The following is a 15,455-nucleotide window of genomic DNA, read 5'->3' as shown; positions in this document are numbered from 1 at the left end:
AATCCAAAATACCAGGATTGGTGGCTTCCAATCCCCAGGAGATACAGTGCCAGCCCTGGTGCCTGCTGGTGGCAGGGCAGCAAGGAGAGGAACACGACCACAGGAAGAAGGGGCTGCAGGTCTCACCTCTTGAGGTGAGGATGTCAGGGTTCCCCAGTGTGTTCCAGGCTCACGTCCTGTTCCGCCTTAGCCTTTCTGCCAGTAGCCAGAAGCCCCCGGCCTCTAGAAGAGGTGATCTCCTAGAGCCTGTCCTTGTTCTCACCAGGTGGGATAAGACAAGGGTCAAGCCTGTAAGCAGGGGAATCAGATAGTCCTGGAGGCAAATCCTGGCTCCTCACCCACAGTGCCTGACAAAGAGTGATGCCAAGAAGGATGAAAGGAAAGAGGCAGGGAGTGGAGGAGGGAGGGACATTTCCTACTAGTTGTGTGAGTTGGGACTTCTTAACCTCTCCAAGGCTCAGTCTTCATCTGTGAAATGGAAGAGTCACACAGATGCTGTTCGTATTGGCTGGAGAGAGGTCGATGGCGTGACATGTGTGAGCTAGTGAGCTAGGGCGCGGTGTGACACATAGAAAGCCCGTAATAACTGCTGGTCATTATTTTCTTGCTGTTGTAATGCATTTCACCCTCCCCCAGACTGGGAGGGAGCAGACTGCTGTCCTTTCGGGGAGACCTCTGTGCTACAAAATGGTTTGCAGTTAGGTCAGAATAAAGCCCAGTCCGGGCTGGGGACACCAGGACTCTGACCCCAGGGCAGCAGCTGGGCTCCAGACCCAGGGACAAGCCCCATGACCGCTCTGGCCGGAGGCTGTTTCCCACCACAGCCACTGTGGCAGCAGAGAAAAGCCTCCCTGGGCAGCAGAATGCCCGTCCATGCTGGGAGGCCGCAGGAGCAAGGCCCAGCTGTGCTGCTGCTCTGGGGTGCCAAGGGGGCTGCAGGTGACAGTGCTACCCTCTGGGTTCTGGGAGCCTCAGATTCCTCCCTGCCTCCATCCACTCCCTTTTCTAGCACAACTTGTTGCTGGCTTTTCTCCTCCACCTGCTCCCTTCAGCCTGCCCTCCCGCTGGCCTCTCCCTGGACTCTGGTCTGGGGTGCAGAGCACGCATTCCCTGGAGCCATCCCTTGCCTCTTCTGCTTCAGTTTTCCTGCCAGGCACTTATGCCCTGCACTTTGCCCTCTGAGGGCAAGAGGCTGCCTGCAGGAAACCAAAACAGAGTCAGCACCCACCTAGGCTCTCCCCTTCTCCCCATCATCGAATGGTCCCTGGGGACAGCTGGGGATGTCTGCATCTTTTGCCATGAGTTCAGGTTCTACCAACCCCTTCTCTATTTCTCCATCAGGCACCAGAATTTTCTTCTTTAGAGAACATCCAGGACTTTTTGGTTCTTTGGAGCTACTAAAGCAGTTTTAGAAGCTGATTAGATGATGGGGCTGGGGGTGTCCAGTTTTGAATGAAGAGGCTCTCCCAGCTTTATCCAGGAAGGTGGGGCTTCTGATCCCTTCTCCTGTGCTCCTTCCTCGCTGGAGACCACTGGGGGCCCGTTAATCTTTATCAAGAGGTGGCAGCTGCTGCTTCTCTGGCTCTGGTCTGCATGTCCTTCCCTCTGGTCCCTTGGGCAACATTTTCCAGTGACTGCTCGGGAAACCAGCGCCTCCTGCTCCGGGGTGACGAAGGCCCACGTATGGCCAGCCGGTAATCTCTGTTTGCTGGCAAATCTTTGAGGATACCCCCCAGACCGGCAGAGCTCTTCCCTTAGTGGGGGCAGAGCCCTCCTCCTCCCACAGGCAAGGTGGCCTCCACTTCAGGTGGGAGGGCGCCTCTCCTAATTGTTAGGATCGCCCACGCTGCACTAGTCACAGCCCCACACAACGCCCCAGTCCCCTAAGCCCAGACAGGGCGGGAGAGAAAAGCCGGGGAAATTAACAAACCAGCTAGAGCTCCTCTACAACAGTATATTTGTAAGAAAATTAAAGATTTGCTTTTCAGATGTTGGGGGCCAAGCTCTTACCAGACAGCTGGCAAATGGGAGAGATTGGGAATGATGGAATAGATCAAATTATTTAAATGAGAAAAATAAATTCACACACAGCCTAGCCGCTACCCGGTGACAGATCCGTTTATTTATCTACTGTATCAGCACTGCTTTGTCTCTGTCAAAAAGGTCATTAAACTCGCCTAACTGCGTAATTCGCAGCCTCCTGCTCTGGACTCGCTCCACAGCCCTTCCCTTCCCTCGACGCCCAGCGCTACTTGAAAAAAAAATTTATTATTGCTAATAAACAAGGTATTTTTTTAACCCTTTCTAGCTTGCTCCCCATGGGTCCTGCTTTTCCCCCCATCCCGTGGTGGAAAATTAGTTTCTCTTTAATCTGTTTCCGGAGAGGAGTGGACCGGGGGAGCCAGACCCTCCTGCACAGTCAGAGAACAGGGATGGGAAGTAGCAGGGTACATCCCCTCGGTGGCTAAGGGTTTAGCCATCTTCCGCTGAGGCCCCTGGAGCTGCAGCTGCGGTTGTCTTGTCGTCTACAGCAGAGCTTTCGGCCTGGGCGCTCCAGCCCCTGCCGGTCCCCGCAGCGCCCCTCACCCAGCCTGGACAATTCTCTGAATTCTGTCTCCCCAAGCCCGGGACCCCAACTAAGCTCCCACGAGGGATGGAGTTCGGGAGGGAAACCAGTTCTTGGGTCAGTCTCAGCCTCTGGCAGCGCCTGTCCGGCCGGTGTCAGCTGCGTGGGAGCTGGGAAGCGAGATTCCGCGGACGGCTCGGGTCCTCCTGCTCCCGGCAGCGCGTCCTCTCCAGCTGGTCGGGCCGCTCGGCTGCGGCCGCGGTCTCCAGGCTCGCGGTGCCAGCGCTCGCGCGCTCCACGCCGGGCTGCCAGGCTCGGTGCCCTAGCAGTGGCAGGAGCCGGGGGCGGCGGGGCGGATGGGGGCGTCTGGGAAGCGAGGCCAGTCCTCATTCTCGGGGCGTCCCCCCCAAGACCGGGTCCCGGGGCCCCTTCCCCGCCCCCTGAGCAGGTGTGAGCGCGCGAGTGTACGCCTCGGCGGGTGTGAGTGTGAAGTGTGTGTGCGCGGGGGAGTGCGCGGAGGGAGCGCGGGCGGCGCGGGCGGCGGGAGGCAGGGCGCGGGGAGGGGGCTGGGAGGGAGTGTGTGCGCGCGTGCAACTCCACTCCGGGGCTTTGTGCGAGCCGGGGCGATAGCATCGGCGGCGGCTGGAGGAGGAGCGGCCGGAGACGCGTGCTGCCCGCCCGCCAGCGCCCGGCAGCCGGGGCAGGTGGGAGCCCGCGCGGGAGCGGAGCCGAAGCGAGCCGGAGCGGAGTCCGAGTGGAGTCCGGGCGGAGCCCAGGAGCCTCGCTCGCGGGCGGCCCGTGGGCGGCAGCCGGGCGGGGCGGGCGCCCGCGGGGTGGCCCCCCAGTAAGATGTGCGCGGCGCCACGGGGCGCCCCCCACTTGCAGCGGCGCTCGGGAGCCGGGCAGCTGGGCCAGGCGGCGCCTAGGGGGCTGCTGCGCGCCAGCGCCTAGAGCTGCCGCCCCGGGGAGCCCGCCACGGCCGCGCCCCGGGCACGCTCGGCGGCGCCCAACGATGACCGCTCCCTGGCGGCGCCTCCGGAGTCTGGTTTGGGAATACTGGGCCGGGCTCCTCGTGTGCGCCTTCTGGATCCCGGACTCGCGCGGGATGCCCCACGTCATCCGGATCGGTAAGGGCTCCCGGGAGCCAGGGGTCTCCATGCGCCTGGGCGAGGGCGGGAATGGCCGGAGGGGGTAGGGGCTCTGAACGCAACCCCAGGAGATTTCCCCCAGCCGCTCACCAGGCTGCGGGGACCCTGTGAGCCCCAGGAGCTGGCCCCTGTGAGGACAAAGTTCCAAAGCCAGGGTCACGGGCCTCACTTATTGGGAAGGAAGCAGCCGGGCCGCGGCTGGCGAGGGGCCCTTCGCGCGCATCTAGGAGGCCAGACCTGGCAGAGTGTGGCGAGCGTTCCAGCCCCAAGCCGAGTCGCGGGCTTATTTCCCGGGTACTACCAGCAAGACCCGCCGCAGCCCGAGTTCTGGGACCCGGCTACTCCGCAGAGCGGGAACCCCGGGGAAGGCGCCAACTTCTCTCCCCTCCCTGGCTCTCCGCGGGCCCTTGGCCCCCACCCGGGACAAGGCTCTCGGGAATGCGGCAGGGGCGCAGGGTAGGGCTTCGCATGACGGGGGCAGTGGATCTTCTCTCTTGGTGGTGGCTCTGGGCCTTAGTGGTCCCCATTCAGCCCCGTGGCCTGGCACAGGGGAGGGTCAGCTTCTGCCTCCTCCAGCTGGTTGCTCCAACCCAAGGAGCAGAGGCCTTTTCTCCAGCCTGGGGCAACGCAGGCGAGGTGTGGGGGGAGGGAGCACAGAGCCTGCCTAGGCAGCCAAGGAGGAGAGCGATGCCAGTGGTTTTTAAAGTTAGCCTCAATCCCTCCGCAGCTGGAGGTGGCTGGCGGTGCTGCGCGAGGCTTTCTGGGTCTCTGGTATCTTCGCTTCTCTTCTCGATGGAGACTCTTACTCAAGGCTTTAACTTTGTTGTGGCCGCCCCAGGCACCCTGGAAGCAGGCGCTCTGGGGCTGGGGGGTGGAGAGGCGGTCCGTGTCCGAGGCTTGTGATCACCAGGGCTGGGCCCGGCCTGGCCACGCGGGAGCCTCAGCCATGCAGGCTCTGCGTAGGCTGCCAGGCCAGAGACTTGGGCCACCTGGGTTCTCAAAGCGCCACCTCCAGCGTCTGGTACAGGGCTGGCAGGGCTCTGCCAAGCCAGAGCCACTTTTCTCCAAACGAGGATCCCAGACTGCCAGCGGCATAAAGGAGGTCTGGGGAGCCAATGTAGGGCTTGGTTTGTGTACTTGAGGTTTTCCTAGGCTACGGTCAGAAATCTTGGAGGGGCTGTCTCCTCCCTGGGTCTCTCAGCTATAGCTGGACATCTGGTTGAGGGTAAGGGCACATGCCTCATTAGGTCTGGCCATGCTGGAGTCTTTCAGCCCATGGCCCCTACCCCACCAAGCTACAAGGGAGGCAGAGGAGCCCAGATCCCCAGATCCGGACTCTGGGGATTGCCCTCATGGCCAGGCTTAACCCTTTGCTGCCCAGGCAGCTACTGGCAAGCCAAACAAGTCTTCTAGCTCTTGCACCTTTGCTGCCCCGGCACCCAGTTTGGTTACCATTCCAGGGGCTGCGCTTTGGTTACCATTCAAGGGGCAGTGGGACAGGCAGCCTCTTAGTGGCTGGCCAGCACATCCTTTATTTTTTCCTCTCCCTCCCTTTTTTGGAAGAGACCTGCATGATAAGGTGCCCTTGGGAAAAAAGAGGGGACCCAAAAGGTTTCATGAGCTCAGCCCACGCATTGCAGGATCTTTCTTCTGTGGTCCTTACACCGCAGGGGTGGGTTGGGCTTGCTCACGGCCCAGCCTCAGGGAAGAAGGTCTTTGGGGACCCTGGAACACAGGAGCAGGTGAAGGCAGCATCAGAAGTATGAGCTGAAGAGGGGCAGGATGACATATCCTCACCTGCCCTCTCTGACTATGAAATTGGCATGGGCTGGGGGGCTCCTCACTGCTCTGAGGGGAAGCTCCAAGTCTGCCCACCCTTTCTTGGGTTCAGCATGTAATAATGCAATTAAGGATGGCAAAGCCCTCCTCTCTTTTAATCTTCTTCGTATTAAGCCCCAGGATTAATTAGCGTGTCGGCCCAAGCCATTTATATATGAGTGCCCTGCCCCGTTTGGTTCCCAGCCCACGGACTGGGGTGCTATGCCGATGCCAAACGTGACCGCAGGAGCTGAGCCAGCTTGCATGGAGGATGGGAAGGTTCTGAGGGCCTGTAGGCTTTTTGAAGCATCCTGGGCAGCTGAACTTCAGTTCTTTTGAGCCCAGGTTTGAGCTTCAGTCAGAGCCAGGGGGCTGCAGGGCCATGGCACAGGGAGAGAACATTTTATCCTGAAACCCAGACACACCCCTTCATCGGGCCAGATGCCAGTTCCCTTTTCCCATCCCTGCCTGCCCTGAGATCTCTGGACTAACTGGGACTGCAGGCATTGAGGCTCTAGGAACTGGGTTCCTTAGGGTGTTTGAGCTGGCCGTGCTGGGAGCTGGATCCTTCTCCAGCAGGCAGGCGTTGCTGAGCACCAGCCCTGGGGGAGAGGGTTTTCCTGCAGGTACGCTAGGGGCTGTCTGGGCTGGGGAGCAGCATACTACCCCCTCTCTTTGTGCCTCTTTTGGGGGCTGAAATTTCCTTTTAGACAAGGAGATGGATAGCTCAGCAGTGTGACAAAGTGTTCAAACAATCCGTCTTGAATAGATGAATTGCATTGCTCTGTCTTTTTGTAATTGTGTCTATCAGAGGGAGAGGTCAAGGCATTGATTGCTTGGATGGTTTGCAAGTAACAAAGGAGAGTGAGGGAGAGAGTGAGGGAGAGAGAGTAATTGGATTGTAGTCTGCAGAAAAAAATGATCATTGATTATTTTATATGAATATGTGGGAGATGTATTCTCTGTGTGATTATCAAGTGTTGCTCATTGAAGGTTTTCAAGGCATATTGTTCAGCATTTTATTATTATTATCATCATAGTTATTATTGTTCGGATGGATCCTGGTCTTAACTCATGGAAAACAGTTTAATGCAAGGGTCCCTTTAGCCAAATGGACTTCAGTGACCTCATGGGGGGACCTGGAGTTCCTGGTTACGTGACCTAGAAGCTTGAGTGGAAAGGCTCTGAACTGAGGGGCAGGAGGGCTGGGTTTTCTGCCATCTTCACCAACTTACTGGGCCACCTTAATCAAATCACACTCTTACCCCCACCTCAAGCCTCAATTTCCCAGTCTGAAAACTACGGGTTAGCCTTGAGGGTTTGGCATAGTCTGTGGCTTCAAAGTTTCCTTTAGTGCAGGCTGGTGGGGACTGTCCTTGCCGTTGTAGGTTTCATGGCCAGACCTCCCCTTTTGTTAACATCCGAGAAACCTTACATGTTGGATTGCAGGCCAGCCTGGAATTTGGAAAAGGCCAGTGGTGGTAGCAACTGGGGAGCTCTGGTGGATGGTGGTCAGGGGGGGGAAGTTCAGAGCCAAATAACTTCAGAGACATAAAGCAGGTGTGATGGGGAGCAGGGGAGGAGGCAGGAGGGCAGGACTGGCTCAGCTCAGATGCTCCAAGCTGCTACAGACAGAACAGAACTGAGCTGTGCGGTCCTGAGGAGGGGCCTTGGAGGGCCCAGCCAGCAGCTCAGTCTGTCCCACGGGAGTATGGTCCCCTCCCTGAGAATTCCCAAACCAGCCCTATCTGCTTCTCCTATCGGCTCACCCAAACGGTCCTAAATGTTCGTTTGTCTCCTGAGTTTGGGAGGCGCTGCGTGTAAAACAATGAGAAATTTCTCGCAGTGACTGGTGATGCGCTGAAACATCGCTGCCTTGTAGGAGCAGACAGCAACTGAATGAAGATCAATAGGGTTTTCCCCCCTGGAAGTAAATAGCTTCAGACAAGACCCGGGAGTGGCCCAAGAGGCCTTGGAAAGCATTAACTTGAGGAATTTCTGCCTCCACTTTCTAGCCCAGCTGCTCCTGTCAGACTGGGCTTTCCTCCGTCTCGAGCTGGAGTTTAATTTCTTCTTGATGCCTGCTTGGCACTGCGCTAAACAGTCTTTTGACGTCAGGATGATCTGGGATTTTTAGAGGCAGTTTATGCAGGGTGAGCCAGGCACTGTGTCCCCACTAGGCTCTTCCAAGGTCACCCACATCCCCCTGCACCCGGCATGACAGCTGACTTCACAAGTCCAGCCCCGATGTGCTATTTTGAAAGGGCTTTGAAAGTGCTTGTCATCCCCCACCCCTTCAGGAATGCAAGGCAGCTTGGTGCTTTTACAATTCTTTGTGGAGCCTGTAAGTCTCTCTGAGTCCCATGTTCCCATAGGCATTTGTATCCCCGCCCCAAGAAACAGAGACCCTCGCATGGCAAGGGATAGGGGGTACCTCTGAAGATGCCCCTATGGGCATTAGAACTTGGGGGAACTACCAGGCCATACTCAGGGGAGGCTGCAGGGCTGCTTAGGGGTGCTCTTTTAGGGAGAGACCTGGTTTTGTGCTCAGCAGCTGGGACCATTTCTGATCTGTTGAGGCCAGTCACAGTCAGCTGTCCCTGCCTGTGCCTCCTAGGGCCTCAGCCTGGTGTGCTCAGGACCCTCTGGAAGGAGCCAAGAGAGCTGATGCTCTGCTGGGCTCCCCAGGATCGGCTTGGCAACAGAGAGACTGAAGTTCCAGGAACGGGGCCTCCCTCCCAAGCCAGCAGGCCCTGCCTTGTCCTTCTAAGGCTGCGGCTGGAGCTTTGGATGCTCAGATGGGCCCAGGGCCTGGTGCAGACAGGGCCACGGACTTCCTCTCTGGAACAGTGCTTCTCCCAGGTGCTGATTCCCCGGCAGCAGCACCAGGGGGCAGTGTGTCTGTGCCGAGGTGGCCAAGCATCTCCTGTCTGGGACCCCACCTGGGTCTAAAACAAAACCAAAATAATAAAGCAATGGTACAACAACATCACGACATCCCCAATTTATTGAGCACTTATTAGCCACCAGGCACTGCACTAAGTGCTTTTGAAACAATGACTAGTTATGTGGGTGGAGAGTAAGTACTCTAAAAATGTCACTGTTGCCCGTTTTCCAGCATCTTACTTTGCCTTCACCACCCTGCAGGAATTACCCCCATTTAGGAAACGGAGGTTGGTTAAGCCAGTTGCCCAAGACCACGTGGTGAGTGAGTGGTAGCAGCAGGATAAGACCTTGGTCAGCCTGACTCGAGGGCCCTGGCTGTGTAGTCTGAGGATGGAAAGCAAAGACTCATACAGGTGCTGAGTGCCATGCCCATCCCTGTAGTTTTGGGTGCTGAGCACAGCCTCGGAGGTCAGGCAGTGTTTGGCCTGGAGTGGGATGGCTCATGGGCTCTGTGACACTAAACCCTGCCGTGCTGGCTTTCAGAGTCATTCTGATGGGCCACATGGCAGATTTGCTTCCTACAAAAGAACAACATGGATGGTGGTTTTTACCAGCCCTCCTGCCAATGCATGTGCTTATACCAGCTATACCTCCTTTTCCTGGCATCTGGACTCTGCCCAGGACTTTTATCCAAGCCCCAGATAAAGGATGGATTCTTCCTTGGGGATGGCCAGGCCAATCACAGGAATCCTTCTAGTCTGGGGACTCCACATCCCCGCTGGGCTTCCTGGAAGACAGCTTCAGAGCCTTGAGGAAGCCCGGGGGCCCCCTGTCTATGACTCCCCTTGCCTTCCATCCTCATCAGTGAACGACCTAGTGGTTTGTTCTTCCTTCCTGTCTTCCCTTACCTCCCCTGTCCCTCCCCATTCCTCACCCCTCCAACATCCTTTCCAGGCTAATAGGTTTTATGGTCATTTTATTTTAAGCAAGAGTCACGTTTCAACCTTCTAAATAGAGCCTGCCTAGCCAGGAATTGAGTTTGGTGAATAATACGATAAGGCCCCCTTGCTGTGCCCTGGACTGTGTGTAGCTGTCCCACAAGTGTGATGGGTTGAGTGTGCATGTGGGGACCTAGGTGCAAGAGCTGCCCGGTCCACCCTTCTCCACGCCACTTCTGCGTGGACAAAGGCAAACCTGAGTCTACCTGGCCCGTCCACCATGCTCCATCTCCCAGTGGATAATGTGACCACCAGGCACTGAGCAGGTCTGGAAGTCAGGGAAACTGCACTGCGCTGAGTCCTACAGAAGTGCCAGATTTGGACAAGTGTGATCAGAGGGGTTATGGTATTTGGCAGGGCCTCAGTTTCACTGTCTATAAAATGGGAGTGATATTGGCAGCTGCATAGCATCAAAATAGGAATGAAGTCTTTTCAGAAAAGCTTGCGTGTTGGCCAAGGGTCATTCTTTCTCCTCGTGGTCCTTGGAGAGTCTGCTGCCAGCACTGGGGCCAGGCGAGCGAGGTGGCTAGGGAGCAGGGTTAAAGGAGTTTCTCGCACGCTGACCCTGCACTTGCCCGCTGACCCACAGGGTGAGTGCCTCCTTAACTCTTGTGCCTGCAGGGGCCTCACTGGCCTCGCCCTGGCTTGGGCTCTGTACCAGCATCTGTGGTTTCCTCCTAAAGTCAATATTTTCCTTTGTTTTTCTTTGTGCTTGAGACACAAACTCTTAATTGAGCGTGATTGGGAGAGAGGATGCTGGGTTGAGAGCAAGGGGACCGGTTTGGGGACCACCAGCCATTCTGTTGTTGCTTTTATTTCCCATTAGCCACATTTGTTGGCGGGCCCCACTGCCCCCAGAGCACTCTGCCCCAACTTACCTTGTCTGATGTCCTTTGGAGTTGCCTTGGGCATCCATACTCCCGCCTGCTCCAGCCTGGCACAACCCTCTCCCCAAGCTCACTTCCCTGCATCCACCTCCTTCCTTCCTTTGGCCTTTATGTCTGGTTTCCTGTGCTTGCTGACCTTGACTGCAGCTGTGCCTTGGGGTATGCAAGGCTTTCTCGCGCTCTGTGTCTTGCCCCCCAGACAGGGAACTGTCCAGGCCTCCTCTCCCCCATCATTACCAAGAGGCAATGTGAATGTTTTGGACTCAAATAAAATCTCTCACCCATTCTAAGATGGGCTCTCCCGGCCGCCCCCACCATTTTTACGTTTCTGTAATCAGTACGTGTCTCGCTTGCCATGTCCAAGTTGATTTGCATGCTTTTTTTTCTTGGTATCTTAAAATGTAGTCATGTTGCTCAGCCCTAATGAAATGTGGTGGCTCTGACTTTGAGCATGGGTCTGACGTGACACGCACTGTGTTGCGGCCTTGGGCAACATCTTTGAGCCTCCATTTCTTCACCTATAAGGTAGAAATATTAATATTCAATTAAACCAATTTTGACCTATGAAAATTCCATGTGGTTTAACCTTATGGTTCTGGCTTCGTAGGGTTATTGTGAGGATTGAAGGAGATACCATTTACAACGCTCTTGGTGTGCTGCCTGATACTTAGTAAATGTTGGGAGAAAAAGGGGGCTTCCTCCCGGGTGTGACCAGGTTTCTGCCATCAGGCTGAGCTCTGAGGCTGTCTGCTTCTCACTTACCTTCTGCCTTGTGCCAAGCCTGGTGCTGAGTATGTCATGCAACTTAACATGTGGCATTTCCTATTGCTCACATACCCATGTTCCTCAGGGGAGTGCATGGTCCAGAATACACTGACATTCACCCACCATGCCAGGGAGCAAGAGAAGCGTCCTTCCTAGGATGTTGCTGCATGTCTTTTCCTGGCCCGCTATTTATCACACACCTGCAGCCCATGGGGTGCTGGACCTTTGCAGCATTTTAGAAATAGGAATGGATTTTGCATGTGTTTAGAGCTGACAAGACCCTGGTGATGGGATGCTCTTGAAAGACTGGTCTGAGGAGTCCTGCTCAGTCCTTCTTGCATGGGGGATCCGATCTTGCTTCATGGATAGCCTGTGCAGCCTGGAGAAGGTCTGCAGCTAGAGACCAGGCCCCAAGAGATAGACTCTGCGGTTCTGCTGGGAGACACCAGGTAATGAGGCCACAGCAAAAGCCGAGGAGGAGAGAGTCCCCATGGTGATCATACAGATTGGAGATAATGAGATGGAGTGAGATCCAGGGGGAGTGGCAGCTTGGACTCCAAATCCTTTGGTGCCACGCGGAATGGTGGTTAAAGAAGGCAGAGGGAAAGAGGAGCAAGAAAAGATGCAGGCTGTGTGAAGAGGGTTCCAATCCATAGGAGACAGTAAGTCTTGCTCTGTTAAAGGGACTGGTGCAGATCGGCTGCTGATGGAAGGGAGTTTATAGAGTTCTCAGAACAACTGCAGAGGTGAGCTCTTTAAATATGGGAATGAGGGAGTCCTCTGCAAAGCCTTCCTGCATTTGCTTTGCAGAACTGAAATATGCCATTCCAAAAATCCTGCCCAATTGGGCGGAAAAGCAGGAGCAAGGAGCCAAGGACTTCCCAGGGCTCCAGGCATCACATTTCCTGTCTATGGTGAAGAATTATAGAATCCAGACTGAAATGAACCTCAGGGGTTATTCAAGGCCTTTGGTTCTCAAACATTAGCATGCACCAGAATCACCAGGAGCAACACAGAGTGATTGGTTCAGTGGGTATAGGGTGAAGCCTGAGAATTTGCATCTCTAACAGGTTCCCATATAATATTGATGCTGCTCATCTGGGCACCACACTTTGAGAACCACTTTCTAATCACTGGAGCACCCCTCCTACCAAGTGCATAGCTAGTAACTACCACCTGCAACAGGAAGCATACCCCTTTCGGACCCTGCTTTGTTCTTTATGGCAAGTGTTTTGGCCTACTCCAATCTTTCTTTTAAGATTTCCCCTAGAAGTTGTCTCCCTGAAGTTCTAGAGATGGCAATGTAACTTGTACATAAGAGTGTCGGTTCTGAAATCTACCCCTTGGAGCTTGAACTTTCATTACCTTCCCTAGGGTGTCACTTGGGGTAAGTCAATTAACTTCTTCAATACTAGAGTTCCTCAACTGTAAACTGGGGGTAATAATAGATTTGACCTCATGAGATCATGGTGAGAATTGATGTGACTGGCACAGAGAAAACTCTCCGTATATTTTAGTGATCTAGCATTGTTCTGGAACTGACAGCTTGAGTTTCAAGGATGTCTCCATCACTTCCTACCTATGAAAGCTTGGGCAAATTATTTCATCTCTCAAAATAATAATAACAGTGATAACACTGATTCATAGGGTTTTTAAAGGATTGAGTGGGCTAATGCATACAGCTCTCCCTGTTGCCCACTAGACTTACTGTTATGATCACCCTATCTACCGATTTTGGTTCAATTTGCTCCTCATCCCATAGTGCAGCCCTCTGGAAGTATAAAGGCGTTTCTCCAGACTACAGATGCCCAGTTCTTCCAGCGTGATGTCCAGAGCTAATCCAGTAAGCTCCTCTCCTCCTCAGACCCCAGCTGGTGTGTTGGTATACAACCCCAGATTATTGCAGTTTTCCCAACAGTCACTTTTGTTGACTTCTGCTGAGCTGGTGGCCTTATGATATCATGAGGTCTTTTCCACAGGCATTGCTGCTGATCTATAACTTCTCTCATCTTCTTTTTGGCCATTGATATTTTAAACCTAGGTAGGACTTGTCATTTATCCCTAGTAAATCCTTTCATTGAAACTGTACTTTTTCTTGTTCTTTGTTTCTGGGCCACCTAAACCTGTTCCCTTTACTCCATCCTCAAGAGGTAGGCATGAAGCTCATCTTCTTCCTCCCTGGACTCCTTCCAGGCATCCATGGCAGAGAGGTTAAGTGAATACTGGCCTACAATGCGGTTGGGGCTGAGAGCCACTGTGCCGGGTGGCTCACTATCACCTGGCATGCTTCACGCCATCGGCCTGGAATAAACATGCCTTCCCTCGCTTCAGCTATGTCTGCCATCAACACCTTGGGCAGGAAGCAACTCATGTCACTGTCTGTCAGCCTTATTCAGTGGTCTTGGATTCTCTAACCCACACTTTGACCAGCTTCACAACCCCACAGGCTTCCTCATGCTTCCAGGCCCTTTTGTAATTGGCTATGGTTGATGTCTCCAGACTCGTGCATTATCCCTCCTTGCCTCACACACTCACTCTGCTTCAAGCCGCCATGTCTTCCCTCACTCTGGGCTTCCGCTTTTGCTATTTTTTCTGGCCAATGTCTAGTCATCTTTCAGCGAATAGGACTTTTCTTCCAGGAAGCCTTTTTTGACTCCTATCTCCTTCCATGAGTTCCCACAGCACCCAGTACCTCCCTTGTCATAGCACTTACTGAATTGTCATTCTTTATTACCGTGGAGGTAAGCCGGGACCATAGCTGACTTGTTCACCTTTTTATCCAGTGCAGCCAGCAAATGCATGACACATAGTAGGTGATGAATATCAATCTGTTGAATTAATAAATTAATTTATAAATATGTCATTTGAATTTAAGTCCACCCAGCATCCCTATCATTCTGCTGAACACTTTTTCCACCTTGCCAACAAGGACTTCATGAAAGACATTGTTAGATTCTTCTGTGAAATCAAGTCCCTAATAATGTCAGTATTTCTTATGACATATAAACTCAGCATCCTCTGTGCAAAGACCTTTTTATGTATTCTGTTGGGTAGAACTGGGGTATTTAGGAGAGAGGGGCGTTCTTTCCCAGGCCAAGGGCTGGACTTTACATCATTGTCTGATTCGTATGATGATCTTATTCTTGAGAGGACACAAGCTCTTTGCTTCTAGAAGAGACTGAAGAAGATTCCACGATCCTTCCCACTTACCCCTCAGCATCTCTGTTGCTTCCACTGGGGGCCAACTCCAGGAAGAGAACTTCTGCTGTTCCGTCCATAGTAGGCAAGCCTGTTGGGACAGCTGGTGGTCAGGACTGGCTGTGTCATTTACATTGCCTCGAGTCACAGGTCATAGCTCCCCTGTTGCTAGTGGTCACACCACTAGGATGTGTAGACAACAGGTCTACATGACAGCTTTGTGTAAAGCAAACTTATTGGCACTCAGTCTGGAGATTCAGGATGTATGGACAGTCAGCCTGGGCTATTTAGCCCTTGATTTATGGCATTTATCCATAAATGTGTGTGTCATCCACACTGGTGCCAGGGGTGTGAATGTGTGAATACATATATGCCTGTGTACCGGAGGCATATACTTATATGAGATGATCAATTCAATGTTCTCATCTTCACCAAAGGCTTCCCAAATCAGGGCACAATAGTCATTCTTTACCCCAAGTCTGATGAGTGAGTTCAGCGACTTTCCTTTGGATCACCGGGGAAACTGAGGACTTGAGTGATGGTCCCAATTTCCAGCTGACTGGGCTGATCTGTCTACCTTATTAGAATAACTGAGAAGAAAGTTAGTTCAGGTTTGCTATGGAGCCCTGAGCCTCCCCTCCTGAACATGAGTCCACCAGGCTCTCCTCTCTCTTGCTTCCTAATCCAAGAAAATAGGTGATACATTATGAGCCAAAAGAGCCTGTTGCCTACATGGCCATTTTTCCTGCCCAGTTTAATAGAGGTGACACCCGTCTATATTACTTGTCTCATAACATCAAATCAGTAAATAAAATATGGGTGATCTCTCAGGTTTAGTTGAATTATGACTTGTTCATGGGGACTGAGGGCAGGGGGAGAGGTTAGCAGAGATTGAATCCTGGCTTCTTGCAAGAGAAGCTGAGCTTTGTATCTTCCTCTGGATCCTAGAAATTTTTTCATTGCTAGAGGAGGCCAGGCACAGTCACCCTGTTTGACAGTCACTGAGTCCATGGAAGAACCAGAACACAAGTGGCGGCACCCCAAATGTTGGAACTGCAGGAGTAACATACCTGCCCCCTCTTTTCAGGAATAATGAGGACCAAAAAGAGGAAATAACTTGTGCCACATCACTTGGTGAGCCCGAGGAAAAATGCAATGTAAACATGGATCTCTGACCCTGGTTTATTAA

At 53.6% G+C, this 15,455-nt stretch overlaps 1 protein-coding gene across 1 annotated transcript in view; it reads left to right on the top strand.

Moving 5' to 3' along the window:
* The first annotated feature begins 3,563 nt into the window (after positions 1 to 3,563).
* GRIK3 (glutamate ionotropic receptor kainate type subunit 3) overlaps positions 3,564 to 15,455 on the top strand; it is a 188,968-nt gene continuing 177,076 nt past the window's right edge. The window contains exon 1 of the mRNA XM_054691641.1: positions 3,564 to 3,693. Coding sequence (XP_054547616.1) covers positions 3,579 to 3,693 — 115 coding nt within the window. The 5' untranslated portion in view covers positions 3,564 to 3,578. The remainder of the gene's footprint in view (positions 3,694 to 15,455) is intronic.

The sequence above is a fragment of the Talpa occidentalis genome, unplaced genomic scaffold (genome assembly GCF_014898055.3).
Source record: "Talpa occidentalis isolate TD23 unplaced genomic scaffold, MPIMG_talOcc4v2.1 talOcc4.9, whole genome shotgun sequence".
Lineage (NCBI taxonomy): Eukaryota > Metazoa > Chordata > Mammalia > Eulipotyphla > Talpidae > Talpa > Talpa occidentalis.
The sequence above is the reverse complement of the archived record's forward strand: the minus strand, read 5'-3'. Positions and strand labels throughout refer to the sequence as shown.